The sequence below is a fragment of the Populus alba genome, chromosome 12 (genome assembly GCF_005239225.2).
Source record: "Populus alba chromosome 12, ASM523922v2, whole genome shotgun sequence".
NCBI classification, from domain to species: Eukaryota; Viridiplantae; Streptophyta; class Magnoliopsida; order Malpighiales; family Salicaceae; genus Populus; species Populus alba.
Window position 1 is genome coordinate 4,624,836 of NC_133295.1, and position 24,729 is coordinate 4,649,564.

The following is a 24,729-nucleotide window of genomic DNA, read 5'->3' on the forward strand; positions in this document are numbered from 1 at the left end:
ATATCATAATATATAATGAGAGAGAAATTAAAGAGAAAACACAGCTCCTACGAACGTAAAGAACACGCTGAAAAAGTTCAGGGGTAATTAACACGAGGGTGCATGGGAGACAAAACTAGCATATAGTTGAAATAAAACACGATAAGTGGATCAACAGGCAAGAAAGGCTTGATAAATATGAAAACTAGGATTCAAAACTGATGGCAAAAAAAGGTTTTAAAAAATATAGAGGGCCAATGTCCAGAAAAGAAAAGGAGCAAATTTAAAATTAATAGAGCTAAATAGATTTTATAAAGAAAACTTAAGAGGAAAATTGGCCCCAAAACCAATAAAATTATATAGTTTCAGTCTATTAGAAGGATTAGAGTTCTGATTGCAGTGACTGGCAAAAAAAAAAAAAAAAAACTCTGTTCACAAGATTTAAGTTATGGGCTGCCAAAGGAAGCAGGAGTGAATTAGTATACACTGAATGCTGTACATAATTTTAAATTTTTAAATAATTTTTATGATGAATTATATATTTATATAAAGGTCTCTTTGTCTTTTCTGTCATGCTGAAATTTTTTAAAATTTTATTTTTTTTTATTGCTTTAAATTAAAGAAATGGCATTTTATTAAAAAAATATATATTTTTAATATATTTTTAAATATAAAAAATTTAAAAAACAGACATAATCACAATACTGTAATTCTATCCGACAATGATGAGCTAAGCCCCTGAAGCTAGGAAAATTAATTCAATATTGTAAATGTTAATTAAGGTCAATAAAAGGGGGGATCATAAACAAGTATTCGGCTCAGTTTATTTGCTGGAAAGTAGTTTCTTTTTGGGAAAGTGAATTCTGGGGAAAGTGAATTCCAAGAAAGTATTTTTCGATGTTTGGTAGTGTAATGGAAAATGAGTTGGAAAACACTTTCCAGTGTTTGGTTATGTCATGGAAAATGAGCTGGGAAATAACTTATTAATATTTATTTTTCTCAAGTTTATTAAAAATAATGAGGAACAAATCTTACAAATTAAAAAGTTGAATGAGAATGAAATTGAAAAAAAATATATAATTTCATAAATTATCTTAAATAAAATAAATAATAATAATCAAAATAATAGAGATCAAATCTAAAAATTAAAAAAAAATGAAAGATGAAGAAATTAAAATAATAATAATCAACATTTCATAAATTATTTCAAATAAAATAAGTAACAATCAAAAGAATGAGGACCAAATTTGATAGATAAAAAATTTCAATAAAAATATGATAAGGAAAAAGCAAATAGCAATTATAAAAATAAAAGACCAAAGTTAATATAAAAATAAAATTTTAAGAAATGAAATTGAAAAATAAATATTTTAAAACAAAATATATATATATATAAACAATCAAAAGTTTGAAGATCAAATTTGATATAATCAGTAAATAATGACATTTCTAAATTTTTCACAACTTCCGGAAAGTGTTTTCCCTCTAAATTTTTCAGAAAAACACTTTCCTGAAAACCAAGCCAAATTTTCCTTTTACTGGAAAGTGTTTTCCATTAACCAACTTTCCTACTGGCAAACAAACACAAGAAAGTTTGGAAAGTGATTTACCGGAAACCACTTTCCGGAAAACAAACACAACTAAAGGGAAAATATTTTCCTGAAAATCAAGTCAAATTTTTCTTTGACTGAAATTGACTGGAAAGTGTTTTTCGTTGACCGAAAAGTGTTTTCCGTTGACTAGAAAGTATTTTCCGTTAACCAACTTTTCTAATGACAAACAAATACAGGAAAGTTTGGAAAATGGTTTTCCGAAAACTACTTTCCAAGAAACAAACATGGCCTTCGTCTGAATTAAATAAATGATAGTTATTCATATATGTTGTTGATCCCAACTTTTAGGGAGAAATGGATTCAATTGATGCTTTAAGAATGATATATTTGTATGGATTCAATGTTATCTATGAATTTATTTCAATGTTTCTTCATTTTTATAATCTTTAAACTCTATAGAGAAGGATTATAGATGTTAATTGTGCTCATCAAGATATATGTGTTGTCAAAACGTGTTGATTTATGCAAGTTGCTACAAGTTAGGCGAGGTAAGGTTGTAAGATCTTAAACTGTTTAGGAACATGGTGTAAACCGCGTTCTCAAAAAATTTAATTTTTTTTTTACTAAAATTAAATACAGTTTATATGTTTTAGATCGGTTTGATGTACTGATGTTAAAAATAATTTTTTAAAAATAAAAAAATATTATTAACATGCATTTCAGTATAAAAAATTATTTAAAAAATAATCATTACTATACTACCAAACACGCTCTAATGAGCCTCGAGTGATGAATTTCAATGAAGTGATTGCAAGGTTTTATGATAAGTTTTTGGGAGATCGGTGCAAAGAAAAAGAAAAAGAATTACAGGGCATTTCTTTTTGCAGCCATGCGAGTACAAGGTTCGGTCCCTCAAAACCGGGTGTCTGGATGTCTGACTATTTATGGAATTCTAATATCATTGCACAGTGGGGCTATATCAGTAAATGCCTCTCTTACAGAACACAAAATTCCTTGGCCGAACCCCATATAAACCCTTGCTATCAATATATTTCACATCCTTCTCTGAAACTTAAATCATAATCATGATGAGTATCTTCGAGAGACCTCCTTTTCTTGTGTCAAAATCCACCATACTTTTGTTTCTTATCCTTGCTGCCGGTGTTACTCTTGTGATTGCAACCAAGCAACCAAATTTCCGAGCAAGCAGCATGTATTCTCCACAAAGTAACCGTACCGTTCAACCATCAAGATCTAATCGTTAGGTTCGGATCACATATTAGAATGATTAGAATCAATATAAAAATAAAATTGATTATTATCATAGTTTTAAAATCTAATTCAAGAATTGAATTGGAATAAATACAGAGTTATGAGTAGAGCTGACCGTTAACTCAGGTCGACAAGAACAAAAGTCTTTATTATCATAGTTTTCAAACCCAACTCAAAGGTCGACTCGGGTAAAGCTAGGGTCACATGTGAGGAGAGTAAATCCGAGTTGATCTAAGTCTATAAATAAAAAATAATAATTATTATTGTTTTAAAACTTGATTTGAGAGTCAATCCGGGCAAGACCCAGGTCACAGATTAAGAGGGTCAACCAGTGTTAACCTAGGTCAATATAACGATAAAAGTTATTATTATCACCACCTCACCCTCACCCCCACGACTACTAATATTATTATTACAACAATTGTTAAATAAACAAAAACCATAAACTTAATATGAAAAATAAAATTTAAAACTTGATAAAAAGGGCAAAGAAAACAATAAGAAATTAAAAGAAAAATGACCAAATTGAAATTATTATTTTTATTATCATTATTGAAAAAACATAAACCATAAACTTGAATTGAATAGTAAAATTGAAAGGCATAAACTTTGACAAAAGAGCAAAGAAAAAAAAAATAGGACCAAATCAAGAAAAATTATATATACAAATTTAAATTGAAAACAAGTAAAATTTTAATAAAATCAAAAATCAAAAAAAATCAAAACTAAAAGGATAATCTATAACACTAATAACAATGCGGATCATAGCTTGTTTTTTCCAAGTAGGTGAGAGAAATGAAGAGAAAAAAAAGCCACCAATGAACATAAGATGACATGCCCGAAAACAAAGAGGAGACATCGAAGAGTAAAATGAAATTAGTGTGACATCTCTCTCGCACTGGTGCGAGCACAGCACACATCAATATCTTTTTCAATTAAAATATAAATTAAATATTAATTTACACTATTACCCCTAAGGAAATAAACAATTAGCAAAACAACCCGAGACAAAAAGACTATAATACTTGTGATTTCCAGAATTGTTTTTTTTTTTTTTAGCTCTGGGGGCTTTTGTGATTTAACTATGCACAACAACAGAAAAGGATTAAAACACCTTATTTTATTATTTTATTTGAAAGTATATTTGTTATTTTACTGTTTATAAAATTATGAAACAAATAAAAATATTCTTAAACAAACCTATAATCATAGTTTTAAAACCCGGACCGGCCCGGCGGGTCGACCCGGGACCCGGCCGACCTGGGCATGGAACCGGTCCGAGTGAAGGCCAAAACCCGCTTGGGATTTGGCCCGGCCAAACCCGGTCTACCCGGCGGGTCGACCCGGGACCCGGTCCACCCGGCCAAACCCGGGTGAGACCCGACCAATTTTTTTTTATTTTTCCTGTCATTAAACGGCATCGTTTTCAGCTTTCTAAAATGACAAAACACAGAACGGCTGAAGACTAAAGAAAGACTGAAGAAGAACGAACCAAAATCATTAAATCAATAACCTAATTCCTCTTTGAAACCCAGCTGAGGAGCTAAGGGGCAGGGGACGTCGAGTCCAATCGCTGCCATCGATTCATTGTTTGTTGATTCATTCGCAGCCCAGTCACCTCAGGTATATTTCTCTAGCTTGATTTTTGTCTTTTCTTCTGCCAGTTAACTCAATTTTTCTAGCCCGATTTCAACTTCTGTCAAAAAAATAAGAACTCTGTTGTTTGCATGATGAATGTTGTTACTGATTTTGGAGACGTGGTCGATCACAATTACCTTCTCCAAGGTAGGAAACAAAGCAGTGCCAAATTTAACATGAGCAGGATGAGCTACATACGCTGATCGGCCCTCTAATGTCTCAAAAGTAGCCTCAAAGATATGAGTGAAACCTTGATGAAGGTTCTCAATGCTCACGTCCGTCCCCCTGGATATCATGTCATATGAAAATGTTACAGATTGAATGTTAATTTTTTTATTTTTTTTGGAGATAGAAATTAAAACCATGCCAAGTGTTACGATAAATGTTGAAATCTCAATGAACTTGGACTGCTACATAATCGTTCTGTGCAATTCGGTATCAGGACAGTTAAACTTACAGTCAAGGAATCACTCAAGCTAAAAACTTTAATCGTCAGTGAAACTCTAAAGATTAATGAACTCGTTAACAGTGCACCAAGATGGTACAGTTAGAGTTGTAAAACAAAGAATCATGTTATTCTGAACCAAGTGTTGAACTACAGAGAAATAGAATATATAGAAGGATCACAGCTGGTTTAAGTCATAGATTATAGAGAACGCAATTTCCTAAAGGAGGGTGAAAGTTGGCTACAGAACATGCTTTGGATCTTGGATAATAATTTAGAAGCTGTTGGCATCTACATGCTCAAGACCTTGTTACTTGTTACTAGCTTTCTTGTACCAGACATTATAGTTCTCCCTGAAGTCCAGGCTCCATTTCATTTAAAAGCATAAAAAATGCAGCACTAAAAAATTCTCTGTATCATTTCTATGAACTTCTACACGTGTCATTTTGTTTTTCACATAAACTCCATTGTATTAAATAAACTCACATGGTATTTTGCTGACCAGAGCCCGTGCTTTCTCAGCACGTTTCAGATTTCTGTGTGCTCCTCTTCCCGCACTATACCGATTAGAGAGGTTACCTTCTCTATTTAAAGCAATAGCGAACCCACAGAGTAAGATTATGACAGTGTATTGTGTGGAATTGGATTGTTAGTTTCTTACAATTGTGTTTTGTTACAATTGTGTTGAATTACACGCCAAAAAAAACTGCTAGTTTGTCAACTGCTAGTTTGTCAATTGTGTTGAATTACAATTGTGAAGTTGGATGTTTTGTTTTAAATATTAGTTATGTGTTTTTTTTTTATATAGTTTTTTTGGGTTGACCCGGGTTGACCCGGGTCAACCCATCTGACCCGTGACCCGATCACTTGACCGGGTTAATAACCGGGTCGGATTTCAAAACTATGCCTATAATGAATAATGCATCATTTGGAAAGATAAAAAAAGACTTTTGATTCAAAAGCAAACAATTTTTTTTTTTTTTTTTTAGAAAGCCATTGATGTCATTTCACTATTATAATGAATAGTAAAATATATCTACGATCACAATGATTTTGCCTTCGCGTATAATCTTTCTTTTTTATCGTTTTAAAAATAGACCTATTTTATCAAAACAACAAAGCGCAGCAACATGATTCCTTAAGTTTTCACATTCAAAGTCCAAACAATTGGCACATATGCTCTACCCTTAGGCCTTTCATGTGAGCAAAATCCTTCATTTCAATTATATATTCAAAATATAAAATAAATAGCAAAACATCCACAAGGATGGTACACTTTCATTAATTATCAAATATCATATCATATAAGCATAACATTAGAAGAACATTTGCACTCATTACAACCCTTCTTAATTGACGTAGTAAAAATTAGCATAACAAAGACAACAAATACAAGTAAAATAGAATTTTATTGAAAAAAGTCATCACATAAAAAATTATAATTTAAAATTTTATTAAAGAATATTTTTCTCTTCAAATGGTCTACTAAAATATAAACTAAACAGCTATAGTTATACCACTTCTAGGTCATACTTGAAAAGAAGAAAGTCCTAATAAATAATTATATAGTTATTATAGAGATTTCTAAACTAAATAGAAAAAAAATTTATAAAACATAATAAATAATTTTATAAACTAAATAAAAATAACCAAGAAAAAATAATTTTCCTTGAAACCTCCTACATCAGCGTCATCAAGTTGAAAAAGCTCACTCTCCAGTTTAAATTACTGTTGTCTAGATCTGTTGGATGCCTAATAAAAAAATACAATTCTATTTATTTTGTTAAGCTCCGCACTCAACCTTTAACTTATCAATAAGAATATTATTAATGACATCATCAATCCCATTACTCTTATTGTTTATTATGCTATCATAATCACCATTAAAATAAACATCATAAATTATTAGAGAACATCAATCCACATCTATCTCATTATAAATGGGATCACCAAAATCTTCATTATTGGTCCAATTCCAAATATCAAAATAGAGACCAAAAGCAACAACCAGAGATCAAAATCCATTATAAGAAATCCCATGATTTGAACCTATCAGTGTAGTATACCTCTGCTCTCGCCTCTCAAATAGTTTTCAAAGCTGAACATGGATCCGTGATTACTCTCCACATGATCCCTCAGGTTCATCACTTCCACCAATTGATGGGTTAATTTTACAATCTATATCCGCATATCTTTTATCACCAGTTCTTGAATGCCTTTCCCTAGGGGAAACCTCCTCATCCCTACAACACAAGCACTTCTTGTTTTGCGTCATCTTCCAGCCATGATTATTTCAACACACAACACAAACCACTACAAGTCATTGGGTTTTAATACCAACATAGACAAAAACGACACAACAAAAACAGCAAACACAAGCAACATAGAACCCTACCAAATAAGATCACCACGCAAAAACCTAATTCAAAATTTTAATATTGTAGATTTTCTCTTTGAGTTATCTGCTGAAATACAAGCTAAACAGCTATATTTATACTAGTTCTAGGTCTACCTTAAAGAGGAAAAAAGATCCTAATAAATAATTATGAAGTTATTATACAAAATTCAGCCATGATTATTTCAACACACAACATAAACTGCACCGCCAAGAATCGTTGGATTTTAATACCAACCAATGAAAAAAATGACAAAAAAAAGGCAAACACAATCAACACAAAATTCTACCAAATAAGATCACCACACAAAAATCCTAATTTAAAATTTTAATACTAAATATTTTCTCTTTGAGTAGTTTGCTGAGATACAAATTAAACAACCATATTTATACCAAACCTTGGTCTAACTTAAAGACAACAAAAAAAACTAATAAATAATTATAAAGTTATTATAATTATAAAGATTCCTATACTTAAATTAAATAAAAACAAAATTATTAAACATAATATTTAATTTCCTAAACTAAATAGAAAAAAAAAATTTATTAAAGAAAAATATTTTTCCTTATAACCTCCTAGATCACTATGAATATGCTCTTATGCTCCTGCAGTTGTAGGCATTGCACAACAAGAAACTACAAATTTTCAACCACAAGATTCCCTGAAATAGGCACATCAGTCATTCATTACTTATAATTCTCGTAATAACAGCATCAACATACCATCAATCTAAGTCATCACCATCCTCATCAGTTTCACTCCATTTATCTTCAAAATCAAAATCGAACTCTTTGTCCTCAAAACCATTTGGAGGAGATTCTAGATTAAGTTGTTCTATCAACTTGTCATCCGGGATCCCTGCCAGCTTCCTATTTATAATTGCTTCGAAAATCAATGGTAGTGACTCATCTTCACCTTCGTAGTACTTCTCCACCAGCTTTTTTATCTCTGCAACCCATATAATCTCACACTTCAGTTTTTGACAACATGACTTTCAATCCACAAACCCAAAACAAATGGCCATGCATTCCATTCTCAAAAGGTCACAAATTTGCAGCATTTAACACACAAAAGAGTCATTCTTTTTTCCAAATCATCGATGAAAATTGAACTGAAAATGCAAAAACACAAGATTACAAAGCTAACAAAATTCAGCCTAAAAGTCTAATCTTTATATTTTTGAAACTAAAACAAGGAGATATTTTCAAGCACGTACAATTACAGTCCAATTTTTTTTCCCTTCTCCAGCATTTTTCCACAAAAAGCAAAACCCATTTTCAATTTTACCCTACCTTGAGTGCTGAGCTCATCAGCATCTTCAGTGGAGCCATTCGACTTCTGGGTCTGGGTAAATCTTGCTTCACAGGATGAGTCAGACTCGGAAGAGTAGAACCTGCTGAGTCTAGAAAGAGTGGGGACAGTGAGTTGAGCAAGTGATAGGCTAGGGTTAGGGTTTAATCTGGTAGGAGATAGAAGGAGCCTTCGAGTGCAGACAGAGAGATTTGTCAGCAGAGCTCTCTTCATGGTGGGTATTTTGGAGCCAAAATAAATTAGGGCTTTCAGGCTAATTTAGGGGGTTTTGAAAATATATGACTCTAGTATTGTGGGTCTTAAAACTTTGGGTCTTATACTTCACAAAGCTACGTGAGAACTAGACATGAAAGCCCAATAGTTATAATAGCCCGGCCTCACACAAATAACATTATATCTTCTTCTCTCTATGTTTTTTTTTTTTTTGTATTATTATTATTATTATTATAGCATTTTTCAACCGAGTAGGGGCATGAATCAAAACTTCATTTAATCTTTCTTTTTTACTAATGGTGAAAGTATTATCTGGTCTTAAATAAATGATCAATGCTTTGAAAATTGCGTTTATAAAGAATATTTTGATATAAAATTAAAAAGAGAAATATAGGGCAAATAAAGTGTTGCAGTTCATCAATCAAGAAGGGGTAATGCAGAATAGGATGGCTAATATTGGAAGAAGCTTCTTAGAGTTAGCTGGAGTTGGGAAGCTTGCTTAACAGGTGAATAAGTACATGTTTGTTCTTGTGCCTCAAATGGCCTGTTTTAAAAGTTTTGAGTTTTTTTTTTAATTAATTATTTTATATTTTTAAATTGTTTTAATATATTCTGTTACTAAAAATAAATTTTTAAAAATAAATATTAAGTTTATAAGCATAAGTTAAAGCCAATCAACGAGTTCGTTGAAATTGTTAATTGGTGGGTGATTGCTTGTATATAAATAACATAATGTGCATCGAGTAAGATTAACGGAACTTTTAATCTTTATTTCTTCTTCTCTATTCTTTGCTTCTCTCAAAATTAAATACCAACAAAATTATTGTTGATTCTTTTGATAATATAAATTTATTTTTATTAGAAAATTATATAAATATTATAATATAGACCGGCGGATTCACCAACAAAACTTGTGTGTCAATGATTTTATCAATTAATCTATTGGTGATATATAATTTATTATCGGTAGTTAATCCATTGTTGATTTATTAGTGATCCATTAGTAATATATGCCAATGTAATGGCCAACAGAAAAATGATCAACGACTATTTTTTATGTAAATATTTTATTGGTGTTTTTATCAACATTTAAATTATTAATTAAATTATTGATGGACATGAAATCCCTGATAAGACACTCACAAATGACATGCTTATATGTGTGTGGAAACATAGCTTAAATGCCAAAAAAATATTTCATTGGTGATAATAAATTTTCTTATTGTGCAAATGGAATTTCTTGTACTATCTACTTGCTTTTGAAATAGTAAATATTTTCCTTGATTGAGGTATAAGGTATGGATTAGATTAGATTAGATTAGATTATTTATCTATGTTATGCTACAGATCAAATCTAATATTTTGAAACTTTTTAAAAAAAAATTATATGCATTACTAACATGTTTTCATGAAAAAAAAAGTAAATTGTATATGAACTGACTCAATATAATCAATCGACTTGACAAGTTTAAAGACAACTTAGACAACCGGAGAAAAACATAACTTGACTAAAAATAATTTCAAGATGATATTTAAAAAAATAATATTGAAACGACAACATATTAAATCAACCTAGAAACAATTAATCCAATTTTAAAGAATTAAATTGAAAACAAAATAAAAAATATTAACTAAAAAAAGACATGAGTCAATTCAGATTAACCTAGTAAACTTGGATAATGAAACCGGGATAACGCAATAAAAAACAAATTAAAATAATTTATAAAGCCTATTTCCTGACCAACCCAATAATAAAATTGAAAAAAAAATATTAAAAAAAATAACAAAAAAACCCTTAGTCAACCAAGGTTAACATATCAAACCTTTAACTTAAATCATGAAGCTGAGATAACCTCATAGTAAACAAATTAAAATAAATTATAAAGTTTAATTCTCAATTAATAAACCGTAACGGGGAGCTTCCCCGCTTCCGCCCCACTTTTTAGTCTTAAAAATACTAATTTTAAGAATGAGTGATTACCCTTAATCCGATCCTTACTAATCAATCTATGAGTGAATAATTAATACGTTTACTTATTGAATAGGGTTTTATGGTCGATCCGCGAGCCCTAAATGCCAAAAGCATCCATAAGGCAATCTTGTAGGGTTGTTTAGGAGTTAATAACCTATGGCCTAGTTTTAAACTCTCATCATAAATATAGAAAAAACATATGATTATTATATAAAATTTTTTTATTAATTATTATTGGATTATATTAATTAATGACAAGGAATAATAATAAAATAAAAATGAAAGTTATAATGAAGAAAAATATATAGTTGGTGAGGTTTTATTAATTATTAGATCTAAAAAGTAATTATTTTTCTCTTCTATATATGCTAGAATCTTTATTAATTTATTGCTGACTAGAATTTATCGTGGACCCACTCAAGATGATTATTTATTCAATTATTTACACGCACAACATTAAGTATAGGATGTCACGTAAGAATTCTATTTTGAATAATATTTATTAAAATAGGAAGGTCAGAAATGAGCGTCCCACTAGAGGGAAAAAAATGAATGAAATAATCTACGTAGACAACTTTTTCCACAATAATTAACTCAATAGGAAAAAAATTGAAGCCAAAAAGAGAAATAAATAAATAAATAAATAAATGAAATAATCTATGTAGACAAATTTTCCACAAATACAAACTCAATAGAAAAAAACTTGAAGCCTAACGAGAAAAAAAAAATATTCTGAAATCAAAATCCTGTTTAGCAATGCGGTTATAATTATATTTTAAAGTATTTTTTATTTAAAAATATATTAAAATAATATTTTTTTTATTTTTAAAAAAAATAATTTTAATATTAGTATATCATAATAATCTAAAACTATTAAAAAATATTAATTTAAAATATAAAAACAAACAAAAAAAACCTAGCGTATAAATATAATCACAAAGTGAGAAATGTTTCCCCACAAATAAACTCATCATCCTTGCTTCTGTTGCATCCTCTCCAAATTAACTTAAATTATTCTTGAACAATGAATTACGTAAGTCGCTTTGATGAATTGCTGGATTTGAACGCCTTGCATAATTGGCCCATCAAGAAACAACTAGCAGCTGAGGATGTCAACAGCGGACGACTCATCTTGTCTGTTCATGATGTTGAGAGCTACATCATGCCAAGACTGCCGGCCGATAAGAGTGACAGACTAAGCAGGCACTGTGGAAGGACTGCCATTGATGTGTATGATGTTGAGAAGGAACATAGGTATAACATGGAGCTTGTAAGAAAGAAAAACGGGCGATACAGACTGGAGGACTGGGATCAGGTTGCTTTGCCGAGAGATATTCAAGCCGGTGAGGGGATCGGAATGTCTTGGGTGAACGGAATGTTGTGCTTCAGACTACTTTCCGATGAGTAAGGGAAGCTAACTAACTCCTGATGAAATAACGTCGATCTTATGGGATTGTGTCATGTGAATTTTTTTATTTGTTGTTTCCAATTTCCAACATTATGATTTCCTGTAGAAAGCAAAGCAGCTTTCTGATGATAAGCAATAACAGCATCATATAATTTCTTTGATTATACTTCTTGATGTATGAAATATAAAACTAGAAGAAGCCTATTTAAATATTTAATTACATTAGAAGGCAGCCATTGTTAATTCCCTTTGGTCGATCTCTAATTAATATTTTTCAAACATCTTCATGCTGTTATTCTCTTTTCGTTTCTGAAGTAGAGTTGTGTTTCTTCTGTTTTATGATAGATTTTTACAAAGTTAAATTGTTTCACCCTTTTCTCTTGCCCTTACGCGCGCGCAGGGGTATAGGATGAAGATTCTAATTTCACCCCTATTATCAGAGTATAAATTCTTAATTTGAAAACCAAATTGTTTTTAAACAAATCCTTTTAACTAAATGAATATGGATTGAACATCATTTTTATGATGATTCGGAAATAGCCAGTAGTACTTTGTGAAATGATCCGTAAATAAAGCATAGTATTGAAAACCATTAATAGAATTTGATGTTGCTGGCCCATATATATGTATAGATATACTCTAGAGGATGAGTGCTTATAAGAGATGTTTTTGAAAAAGACAATTGATGACTTTTATTGCATTGACAAGCTTAACAAATAGGCGATAAAGATTATCTGGAACGTAACACAGGAAGAGAGAAATGATTAATTATAAAGCGAAAAATTTTGTTGGAGGGGTGACCAAGACGTGTGTGCCAAAGGTCAGTAGAGGTTCTTTCACCGATAAGTGCAAGTGTTGGAGGTTTCTTGATTTGTGATAGATGTGGTAGTGGATATACACCATCCTGGCAGTCACCACGAAGAATTGTTGTCCCCGTGTTCCGATCCCTCACAAGAAAATAAAAGGGATGAAATTCAATGTAAACATTGTTGGAACGAGTAAAGTGATAAACAAAAACTAAATTCTTATAAATATTGGGACCACAGAGAGTGTTATGCAAAAGAAAGGATTTTTGACAGTGAATTCAATGACATAGATCCGACATGCGTTACTTGCAAACCTGAGCCATCACCAATGACTACTTCATTTGTTCCATTATACTGAGAGTAGATTGAAAGGTTTGTAAGATTAGAAGTGATGTGATGAGAGGCTGCAGAATCCGTAAGCCACTTTTTGTCTTGTGTTCCATTCGTAGCTGCACAATTTGCATATTTTGGTTTGGGTACCTTACGACATGTCTTAGCTGAGTGCCATTTGATGTCGCATAGCTAACAAATCAATGGAGGATGATTGGATTTGTTTTAAGGAACATATCGTCGTTGGTTGAATTTATAATGACCGACAGGTGAGTTTAGAGATCTCGCTGGTTTGAAGTAGCGACTGCGTTGAACAGCATTGATTGTGGCAATCATACTGGAGTTTGAAGCATCAATGCGTTTTAGGTAGTTTTCATGACTGATTAATACATTATGAAGTTCGTCAAATATAAGGGATGTCTCTCTAGTTCTTATTATGGTTGTTATATCATGAAATTCAGCTCATATCTCATTGAGTATGTATAGAGTGATGTAATCTATACAGATGGGAGTATCAATGACAATGAGTTCATCAACTAGTCTTTTGATATTGTTGAGATGGTCCGAAACTGGCTGGATTCCTCGTTGTATAAGTGTCAATTCTTCCTCAAGTTGCATGACATGGGTTTGTGATTGATTTGCAAACAATCGTTGTATTTTTAACCATGCATCGCGAGTAGTAGAGGAAGTAGCAATTAGTGGCAGAATTGGTTCAAAAACCGATGCAAGGATTGCATGAAGGAGCAAGTTATCTTGCCGGAACCAACACCAGAATCCAGGATTTGTAATACCTGTAGAGGACGATTCAATAGTTTGATCATGTAATGTTTATGATGGACAAACAATGGTTCCATCAATGTATCCTTGGAGGTTATAGCCTATGAGCAAGGACATTAATTGAGCACATAAGGAAGGAAAATTTGAGGGTGTTAGCTTCAAGGGGAGTTGAGAACTAGCATTGAAGGCAATGAGATGAGTATCACCATGGCCATGAACTCAGGATTTATGGTGAAATTATATGTAACTAAGGCCATATCAAGAAGTCTTGTTGGAGAAAGAGTTCCATATAGAATTTTATTGAACATAATATCTTTATTATCGTGAACTCTTTTATAAGTAAAGTACAGGTTACATTTAACACAAATACAAAGACTGGAAGATTTGTTTCAATTGCAAGTATGTCAACTGAGACTCCACAAAGAATGAGATATGCAATGAGCTGGTTTATTTGCAAAGGATGCTTATCCTTTGGGCTCTAGATAATCCTCAACATCCTATTACTAGGTTGATATCTATGGTATTTAGAAAGACAAAGGGTTGCCTTTCAGCACTAGTGGCAATTTGTCTAACAAGCCTTCCATTTGAATCAGCAACTAGGAGTCCATAATATGCATTAACTATGGAGAGCAATCTTGTGATACTATTGTATTCCAGACCGAAAAGCCTTCCGCAGATAGGTCTTTTATTGGGATCAGTCGTGCCATCACAAAACGCTATAAACTTGCAGAATTAAATAGCATTTAATAAGCAATTGTTCCAAGATTTTTTTTTAAAATAAAATCAATATTAGTGCTATAATATTCAAGAAAGATTGATCAATAAAATTTCAGACTTGTGACCAATTAATTAGGTGTATTTGATGTGGGAGTGTACTGGTTTGGAGAGGTAATGGAAAAAACTATCCACCCAGTAAGCGGTTGATATTTTAAAATGTGACTATCACTAACACCAGTATAGAATGCTCTGCCAGGAGATTCAAAGACAATGGACTCAAGACTAAAGGTAGGTGGGGGCAAGAAAATTTGTCTGAAGGTTTCTGAGAGAATAATAGCAGGAAAAGAGAAGACAAAAATGGATAGTATTGATACCATGTGTTGTTATCTATTTTTAGGTCCCCACATAAAAAATACAAAATTACAAAAACAAAGTCAAAAATATATTCGGAAGAAAACCAAAAAAATAATAGCAGTGAAAAAAGGATTCCAGAGTGCTCGAAAAATGACTGGAAATTGGTTGAGGAGGTTTGAAAATATAAAGATTGAAATTTGACAATATATTTTTTTACTGATGAGGGCCTTGTTGACAAAGCAAAATCAATTTGAGGAAGAACAGTTCAAAATCAAATGTTTATGGACTCAATTAAATTTTATTGAAGATTTAATTGAGTTTATGGAGGGTTTGTTTGCAAGAAAAAAAATATTTTTCAATCAATTTGGGTTTTGGAAGAAATTAAAGTTCTGGGGTCAAGTTATAATTTTTTAGAGTTGATTTAGTCAAATCAGGGGCTTAATTGCATAAATATTGAATTTTGATGGCCAAATAGGGACTTGATTGACAAAATTCAAAACCAAGGACCAAAATGGAAAAAACACGTAAATTAAAGGGCTGATTTGAAAAAATACCAACAAACCCAAGTTATGAAATTATAAAAAATCAAGATTATGGATTAAATGATGAAATCGAAAACAAATTAAAATTTGATAAAAGTGCCAAGAATAAAAATTTAAAACCAAAATATTGAGGGTCAAAACCTAAAATACCATCAAATATTGAATTGAATGGCCAAGTTAAAAATTTCTAAGACCACAAATTGACAAAAAAATCCAAAACAAAAATAAAAATCAAGTGAGTGAGAACCAAATTTTTTAAAAAAATTAAAATTAAAATTAAAATACACCATTTGATACTCAAAATGTTCGACCTGACATGTTCACTTGTGATCCACGGGGCCAGGGCTTAGGCTATCATGGGTCTTAAAAGCAATTGCAATAAGGCACAAAAAACTTTTGATGTTTATATTTAATTCAAAAGCAATAATCCCCATAAAAATAAAATATATATAAAAAAAAAAAAAAAAATTGAAGAAAGCTTGAAAAAAAAAAAAGGCTCTAGGTAACTTGTATTTTTTTCAAAAAAAAAATGAAAAATCCTATAGGAATTGAAAAAAAAGTATGAAAAAAAATCCGATTATAAAACTGAAAAAATAAGCAATAAGAAAGGGAAAAAACCAAGCAAATATTGATGAATATTCTAAGCCCAAGTTAATCTCTTAAAGTTGCTAACCGTTAATTTTCAAACTCAGGCTCAACTAACAAGCTCAATATAAAACAAATTCAATATTAAAGGGTGAGATAAATTAATTTAATAAAAAAGTTATTGTTAAATGATTAAGATATAACAAAAAGCACCAAAAAAAACAAAGGAAATACTAGATCAATTTAATGTTGAAAGATAAAATAAATTAATTTAATCTAATTTTAAAAAATAATTTTAAAAAAGGTAGATCCAAAAAAGAAAAAAAACTTGAGGCAACCCGTGTTATTACTAAAAAAATCCAGGGGGCATCCTAATATTACAAAAAAAATGTGGTAAAAATAAAAACGCTCTTTCTTGCCAGCCTTATATTTTTAAAAGTTAAAGGTTATACAAGTCATTTACTGTAGAAAAAATACATAAAGAAAAAAAAACTTCGCTGCAAGTCTTAAATTTTTTAGCTTTGAAGAGTATCATCATCATTTAACTGTGCAAATAAAATTGAAAATACACAAATGTCCCTGGATAAAAGGCCTATTTTCTCAACTTTTAAGGGTGATAAAGTAATTTCAATATATATATATATATATATATATATAAAACATAAATTTATTAAATTATTCTAATTAATTGACAAATAATATTTTAATTTTCTAAAAAGACAATTACACCATTGCAGTCAAGGCAATTATTTAGAGCATTGAAAGACAAAATAGTCAACACAACACATTACCTAAATATATAGTATTTCTCCTCAAGACAGCACATTCAAGTTAATTTATGCTAAAAAAAAAACCTAAGTTCTTTTAGTTTTTTTTTTTAATTTGAGTTGAGTCTTTTATATTAAACTGACCATGTTTGTTTCCTGAAAAATGATTTCTGAAAAACTACTTTCCAAACTTTTCTGTGTTTGTTTGTTATTAGAAAAATTGATCAACAAAAAAACATTTTCCAGTCAAAAGAAAATTTGGCTTGGTTTCTAGGAAAGTGTTTTTCTAAAAAATTTATACAAAAAACACTTTCTAGAAGTTATGAAAAATTTAGAAATGTTATATTATTTACTGATTATATCAAATTTGATCCTCAAACTTTTGATTGTTATATATATTTTGTTTTGAATATTTATTTTTCAATTTCATCTCTTACAATTTAATTTTTATATTAACTCTGGTCCTCATTTTTATAATTGTTATTTGTTTTTTTCTTATCATTTTTTATTGAAATTTTTTATCTATCAAATTTGGTCCTCATTCTTTTAATTGTTACTTATTTTGAAATAATTTATGAAATTTTAATTATTATTATTTTAATTTCTTCATCTTTCATTTTTTTTTTAGATTGATCTCTATTATTTTTGATCATTATTTATTTTATTTCAGATAATTTATGAAATTATATTTTTTTTTCAATTTCATTCTCATTCAACTTTTTAATTTGTAAGATTTGTTCCTTAATATTTTAATAAACTTGAGAAAAATAAAACATTAATAAGTTATTTTTCAGCTTATTTTCCATGACATAACCAACCACTAGAAAGTATTTTTTCAATTTATTTTTCATTACACTACCAAACATCGAAAAATAATTCATTTTCTCATAATTCATTTTCCAAAAAAAAAAACTATTTTCCAGCAAATAAACGGAGCCTTAATGTAAATTGATGCACTCCATTAAATTGTTGGCTTTAATTTATCCTACTTTGTATTAATTATTTTTTAAAAAAATCTAGTTTAATTTTAAAAAAATTAAAATAAAATCATTATAACTTTAAAAAATATTTTAAAAATAATATTATTTTTATCAACTTGCCGAATAGGGGCTGTGGCTTGTGATACACGCATTGTCTTATAACTAAGAGCCCGTTTGGCTCTGCGGCTGCGGCTGCGTTTCATGGAAAACGCAGCGCGCAGCCGTTTGGTTAAAGAAAAAAGCACTTTTACTGTTTGTCATAACCCAATTTTTGACCATTTTATTTTTATTATTATTATTATTTTATTTATTGAAAAGGATAAAAAATTTGATGAAAAAATAATAATGATGATGAAAAAAAAGTAAAATGAAATAAATGAAGAATGAATTAAATTTTGGGTTAAGGGCAATATGAATGGAAGTTTTGGGGTTTAATTAAACTTTGAAATTAATTAAGCTTGGAATTAATTTATTTAATCCAATTAAGGGTTTAATTGGAGAATTGATAAGTTGGGAGACTTAATTAAGCTTGGAATTGATTTAATTCATCCAATCAAGGATTTAATTGGAGAATTAATAAGTTTTGAGACTTAATTAAGCTTGGAATTGATTTAATTAATCCAATTAAGGGTTTAATTGGGGAATTGATAAGTTTTGAGACTTAATTGGACTTGGATTGAATTGAATTAATGGAATCAGGGACTTAATTGAAGAAATATTAACATTTAGGGTCCAAATTGCAAAATTAAAATCCAAGGATTCAATTGAAAATGGCGCGCAAATGCAGGGGGCCAATTACAGTTTGAACTAGGGGCTTAATCACAAACCTTTTAAAAATTCAAAGGCCAAAACGCAAATAATCATTAAACTTCAAAACGGTGCTGTCTGTGGATACGCTGTTCATCTTCTTCAAACGGACGCCCGCCTCTGCCATTACACCTGCAATCAATGTTTGGAAGAAATGGATTTGTTCTCTGGCTATAAAAGCCAGAGAATGAAAGGTCACAAGGGGAGAAATCACAGAACAAAGAAAAAAAAACTGGGGGGGGGTTGAATGACAAAACCGAAAAGGGGGATCACAGAAACGAAAGGAAAAAAAAAAAGGGGGAACCACGGACTAAGAGAAAAAGAACTGGGAGGCATAGGGAGACGATAACAGAGGAGCAGACGAACAGAAGCAAAAAAAAAACCAACGGCTACCAGCCTCCATCGTTGCTGTCCCTTGACCTTTGGAACTAGAGGCAAGGGAATAAAACCACAGAAACAGAAGCAAAGGAAGAAACCCAGAGAGAAAGTCCAGAATAATAGAAAGAACCCAAGAAGCCAGCCGTGACCTTCATCATCACCAAAGCAAAAGGAAAACAGAAGGGGACAGTCATACGCAAACGAGCACGAAATCACTGTGCTGCAAGCCTCCTCGCGATTTCCAGAAGCAGGTAAACCAATCCCATTCTTCTCTTCATTCTTGTTTGAAATTGAGCATAATGAAAGAACTGTGCGAAGGTAATTTAATTACCTTCGCACAGTTGTTGCACGCGTGAAATTGCTTCACGCGTGCAGTTTAGTTGAAATTTAATTAAACTCTGCCAGGCCACTGGCTTCGGCCACTGGCCGGGCTGGCTGGGCCCAGTCCAGCCTCTTTTGGGCTGAACTGGGCCCGACCCCAAAAAATATAAATAGATAATAAAAAATTTAAAAAAAATAAATAAAAATAGTAGAAATAAAAAAATGAAAAAATATGTGTATGCATGGAAAAAAATAATATAAATTTATCGGTTTATTCACCAACGCCAGAGTCGGGAATAAAATACCGGTCTAAGTTTATATTATTTTTATTCATTATATTTTTTTTATTTGGCAAGAAAAATATATGTGCATGTATGAAAAATGAATTTATTTATTTATTTATTCACTGACGCCAGAGTCAGGAATAAAGACACTGATTTAATTATTATTATTATTTTTTACTACATAAAAAAAAAACAAAAAAAAACATCTAGATTTAATTTTTTTTAACTACGTAATAATTACCAGCGCCCAGAGTTGGAATTATCCGTAGTTGAATATTCACTGACGCCAGAGTCAGGAATATTGTGAATAAATCATCAGAACATAAACTAATAAACATTTAGCAATTTAAGACAAAACCAACAATGCAGTCTGCCTCAGGCAGAACATTTAAGGGGTGATAATATCTTCCCTTTTACGTAACCAATCCCGAGCCATAGAATCTCTGTTGACCAGTTAGGGTTCCTAGTGACCATAATACTAGGTGGCGACTCCTTAAACAAGACATTTTTCCCTAAAAGAACCGAATGCCAGAAATCTGTTCTTTTTCCATAATTCAAGAAAATTATTTTTTAGGGCCGCCGCGATGTCGGGTGCGACAGAATGGCGACTCCACTGGGGACTTAGGATTAAGCTTTGTCTTTTGTCTTATTATTGCTATTTTTTTATTTATTTGTTTTTTGTTGTGTTTATTTGTTTATTTTTCCTGCATTTACTGCTTTAGCATGCATCCTTGTTTATGTTGCCATCCATCACTTTGAGAGCACACACTTTGCAACCTAGGATAAGTGGGAAAGTAACGGTACCCCAATGGCTTTAGCCTGGGTAAGACTCGTGAAACCATCCAACTCTCGCTTGATTGTTTACTTGGAAGTGGTTGATATGCCAAACTGATATTACTCAGGGCCTCTATCTTCACACTACTTGTAAGCCTCATATCGACCTTTCATGGACGATCACTGAGCATGCGAGAGACCCTTTGAAACTAGATAATGACCAATCCCTTGATGCACTCAGTAATTAGGATCTTCCAATTAGGTTGTCACCCCGTGAAGGGCAAGTTCACATTTCATACGCATTTTTTTTATTATTATTTTTTATTATTGCTTTAGCATTTTTGCATAACTGCATGATTTACATTTAGTAGGTTGAAATATAGGTCCCCCATTGAAACTCATTTATAACACTCGTTCGAGAAAAAGACAAATGGAAAACGAAGAAAGAGCCTAGTTGGAAGCCCAACATCAAAAAGAGGTGGATAATCTTAAAGAAGAAGTCACAAGGCTTACTAGTCTACTCGAGCAAGCCTTGAGAGATAAATCCAGAAAAGGAACACTTATAGCTCAACCTGAAGATATGCATGTAACTCATTTCGATCCACATAATCTGGGGGCAAGTAGGATGTCATCTGAATTTCAACAAGCTATGCATTTCCAGCCAGCATACCCTTCAAGAATTTTATCTACCACTGATTCCACCGAGAAAGAATCTCAAAAGGGCGAGATGGTGAAAGAAGAGGATTGGGAAAAATGGACTACCCTAGAGAAGAGGATAAGGGCAGTTGAAGGAAACCATTTGTGTGACCTGGTGAAAGCTGTCAATATGTGTTTGGTGCCCAACGTTGTCATTCCCAAAAAGTTTAGAGTGCCAGAATTTGTCAAATATACGGGAACTCAATGCCCTATGACTCATCTCAAAGCATACTGCAACAAAATGGCTGAGGTGGTTGATGATGAGAAACTGCTGATTCATTTCTTCCAAGACAGTTTGAGTGACACTGCCCTCACTTGGTATATGCGGTTGGACAATACCAAGGTTAAAAAATGGAAAGACTTAGTTGATGCCTTCATGAGGCAATATAAGTTCAATATAGACGTGGGCCCTGATCGGTTAAGCTTGCAAGCTATGGAGAAGGACAACAAAGAGTCCATAAGGGAATACGCCCGAAGATGGAGTGAGGTAGCTGCACAAGTTAATCCTTCCATGTTGGAAAAAGAGATGATCAGTTTATTTTCCAATACCTTTAAAACTCCACACTTTGAGTACCTGGTTAGAAACTCTGCACAACATTTTACTGACCTGGTTATTATAGCTGAGAGGATTGAACAAGCTATTGGGTTAGGTAAAACTGATGATCCGACTGAAAAGAACGGTTTCATCGAAAAAGGAAAGGACAATGAAGGGGGTTGCCAAGGCACTTACCGTTCCTATAGTTAATTTCTTCGCACCGACTCTCAGATATCAACTGTTTTGAAGATAAAGCTATGGTGATAGTAGGTCGAGAATGGTCTGCATGCGACTGCAACTAAGTGTTGAAAAGATGCCCTTGTCGAGGATAATGAATGATTGAAAGATTTCAACAATTCCAATGAATGATCACTAAATGTTTAACCCCTTTTGTGTTATCATGCCAGTATTCATGTTGGCATAAGATCTTTGTTGTTGAACTTTTTTTCCTAAGCTTCAATGAAATAATGAGTTTGTCATTCAATCGTGTTTGCGACCAATCATTATTCATCTTCTTAAGAGAGTTTTGTTATAAGAACTCACGAATACACCTTTTAAGCCTCGCGTGATCTTATAGACGCAATTCATCTCTTGTACCAAAATTCATTTCCCTATTGGAGTTTTGAAAAATTGATCTGGTATTTTGATTTCAAAAATAATTTGATGTTCTTTCAAAAATGATATTTTTAACATTCTACTTGTAGAATGACAATTGAATCAAGCAACTCCATCATTGAGGTGACTAAATTATAAACCAAAAAAAAAAAGAAAAAAAACAAATGAATGAACACCCTTACCCACGACTCTTGAATCATTTGTTTTTAAATGTATGAATAATGGTATGTAGTACACTTGTTGCTCATGATCCATGAAATGCATCTTTGTAAAGACCAAACCATCACACTGGATGAGGTCAAAGTTTATTGATCTTAACTGCTTGCGCTTGAAACGAGGAAAGGCCATCTTTGTTATTTCTTTCACATTCTGAAATAAGTACATCCCTTGCTATCCCTTTTTTAGCCTGAATAATTTTTCTTTCATGAAAAAATCCCGACTAGGATCACACCCCACACTGGGGGCAAGAGAAAATTTCAATGAGAAAAGTGAAAAAGCTACAAGAAAGCAAAAAAAAAAAAAAAAAAGCATAAGAGCTCAAGAAACTCAAATGCTAGGGGGCATGCCCAAATCACTAGAAAACATGACATCCAAGATAAAGTGAGTATGCCCTAGCAAAGCAATAAAAAAGAAGAAGCAACAAATCAAAGAAGTGCGACAAAAGAAAATATGAATGACGTCAAGAGTCAAACTGTTGATAGTGATCCTTAGTCTTTGAAACCCTGAAACACTCTTTGAGCCTTATGAATCATTTTCTTTCATAGCCAACAACCACAGCCTACGTTACGTCCCTGTAAAAGTCCTTTCTAATCAAGCAAGCAAGCAACCGAGAATAATAAACAATGCTCTCCAAATGCAAAGAATAATTTTTTCATAAGATTCATGACATCAAGAATAAAACTACTCATTATTATTCATGCTGATAAAAATGAATGATTCAAAAAGAGACAAATTTTTCTCATACAAAACCTCGAGCTTTTTCTCGAGCCCTCACTTTTGAAACAAAAGATCATCTCATGATGTATTTTCACTGAAGATCTCATTGCCAAACACAAGAGCAAATAACCTCTTTTCCAAGAAAGAAAATAGCCAAGGAGTTGTAAGATTTCAAAAGCAAATTGTTTTGGATTCACATCGAAATAATTTTTGTTTTCAAAATGCAAGATCAAGATTTCAAGATTCATTCTAGACCCACATTCCTTCACCAAAATGAACAAAAAGAGAAATGAGAGAATGGTCTTTCAAAACCATTATTTATCTAAGTCGCTGGCAAAGCACACTTAGGGGCAATGACCAGTACAAGGGGGCAACATTGTATTTTCTCTTCTAGAAAAAAGAGAGGAATATTTCCTACATCAAGACAAGGGGGCATTTTGGTTTACGAAAGACAATTTAATCCTTTCAACAAGTGACACCGAATGTTTTTATCAGTGAGACGAGGAGTAATGAATGATCCTTTTAAAATATTTGACAAGTCAGAAAATCTTTAGCATGCAAGTGGGTCACGATGGGCGCCACAAAGGCTGAGTTATGGGAACAAATATGGAAATAGACTTACATGGGCCAACTCAAGTGGGCTAGAAGCCAAGTGACAAAGATGACCCAAATCAGAATTGGCAAGTCCTCATCAGTCAAGCAACGAGAAGACTAAGAAGAAATGGGGGCCTATATTTCAAATCAGGTAAAGATGCATGCATATCATCTAAACTTTGAGACATTGGACAATGAGTTTTGCAAATCTCATTAGAGAAAATTCCAGTTGAATCCATCAAGTGGAAGGCCAACTTGAAATGGCCAAAGATCGAAATTGTTGTTGAAATTTTTTCACTTTTGAGAATTTTTCAACATGGGAAGGCCGCCCATAAGAAATAGGCCATCTGAAAAATCTTCATGCTTTTCCACCTCTCTTGAGCGCCTTTGAGCCCTCACTTCCCCCTTCGAATGCCTTTGAGCACTCACCATCCTCCTCGAGTGCCTTTGAGCACTTGCCTTCCTTTCGAGTGCCTTTGAGCACTCGTCTTCCTTCTTGAGCGCCTCTGAGCCCTCGTTTTCCTCTTTGAGTGCCTTTGAGCACTAGCTTTCCTCTTTGAGCGTCTCTGAGCCCTCGCCCTCCTCTTAGAGCGCCTTTGAGCGCTTTTCGCTTCTCCTCGAGTGCCTTTGAGCAGTTGCCTTCCTCCTCGAAGGCCTCCGAGCCTTCGCTTTCCTCTTCCAGTGCCTCTGAGCACTCGCTTTTCCCTTCAAGTGCCTTTGAGCACCAGTGCCTCTGAGCACTCG

At 32.2% G+C, this 24,729-nt stretch overlaps 1 protein-coding gene across 3 annotated transcripts; it reads right to left on the bottom strand.

Moving 5' to 3' along the window:
- Window positions 1–4,030: 4,030 nt before the first annotated feature.
- Window positions 4,031–8,845, bottom strand: LOC118046308 (uncharacterized). 3 transcript variants are annotated; one of them, XM_073403547.1, is made up of 3 exons: window positions 8,576–8,845; window positions 8,006–8,231; window positions 4,031–4,727 (listed from the first exon to the last, which is right to left on the bottom strand). In XM_073403547.1, exons 1-2 carry the CDS (start codon window positions 8,805–8,807, stop codon window positions 8,008–8,010), a joined length of 456 nt encoding a protein of 151 aa, XP_073259648.1. In that variant the 5' UTR covers window positions 8,808–8,845; the 3' UTR covers window positions 4,031–4,727; window positions 8,006–8,007. The 3 variants fall into 3 exon arrangements, with proteins under 3 accessions (XP_073259648.1, XP_034911036.1, XP_034911037.1); XM_035055145.2 differs by lacking the exon at window positions 4,031–4,727 and adding an exon at window positions 6,771–7,130; XM_035055146.2 differs by lacking the exon at window positions 4,031–4,727 and adding an exon at window positions 6,771–7,162.
- Window positions 8,846–24,729: the final 15,884 nt, after the last annotated feature.

What these genes read in the sequence shown, in the direction of transcription:
- LOC118046308 (XM_073403547.1), bottom strand. Translation starts at nt 8,807, where the DNA reads ATGAAGAGAGCTCTGCTGACAAATCTCTCTGTCTGCACTCGAAGGCTC. An exon ending in TGATGAGCTCAGCACTCAAG is followed by an intron (nt 8,232 to 8,575) that starts GTAGGGTAAAAT and finishes TATGGGTTGCAG; the next exon opens with AGATAAAAAAGCTGGTGGAG.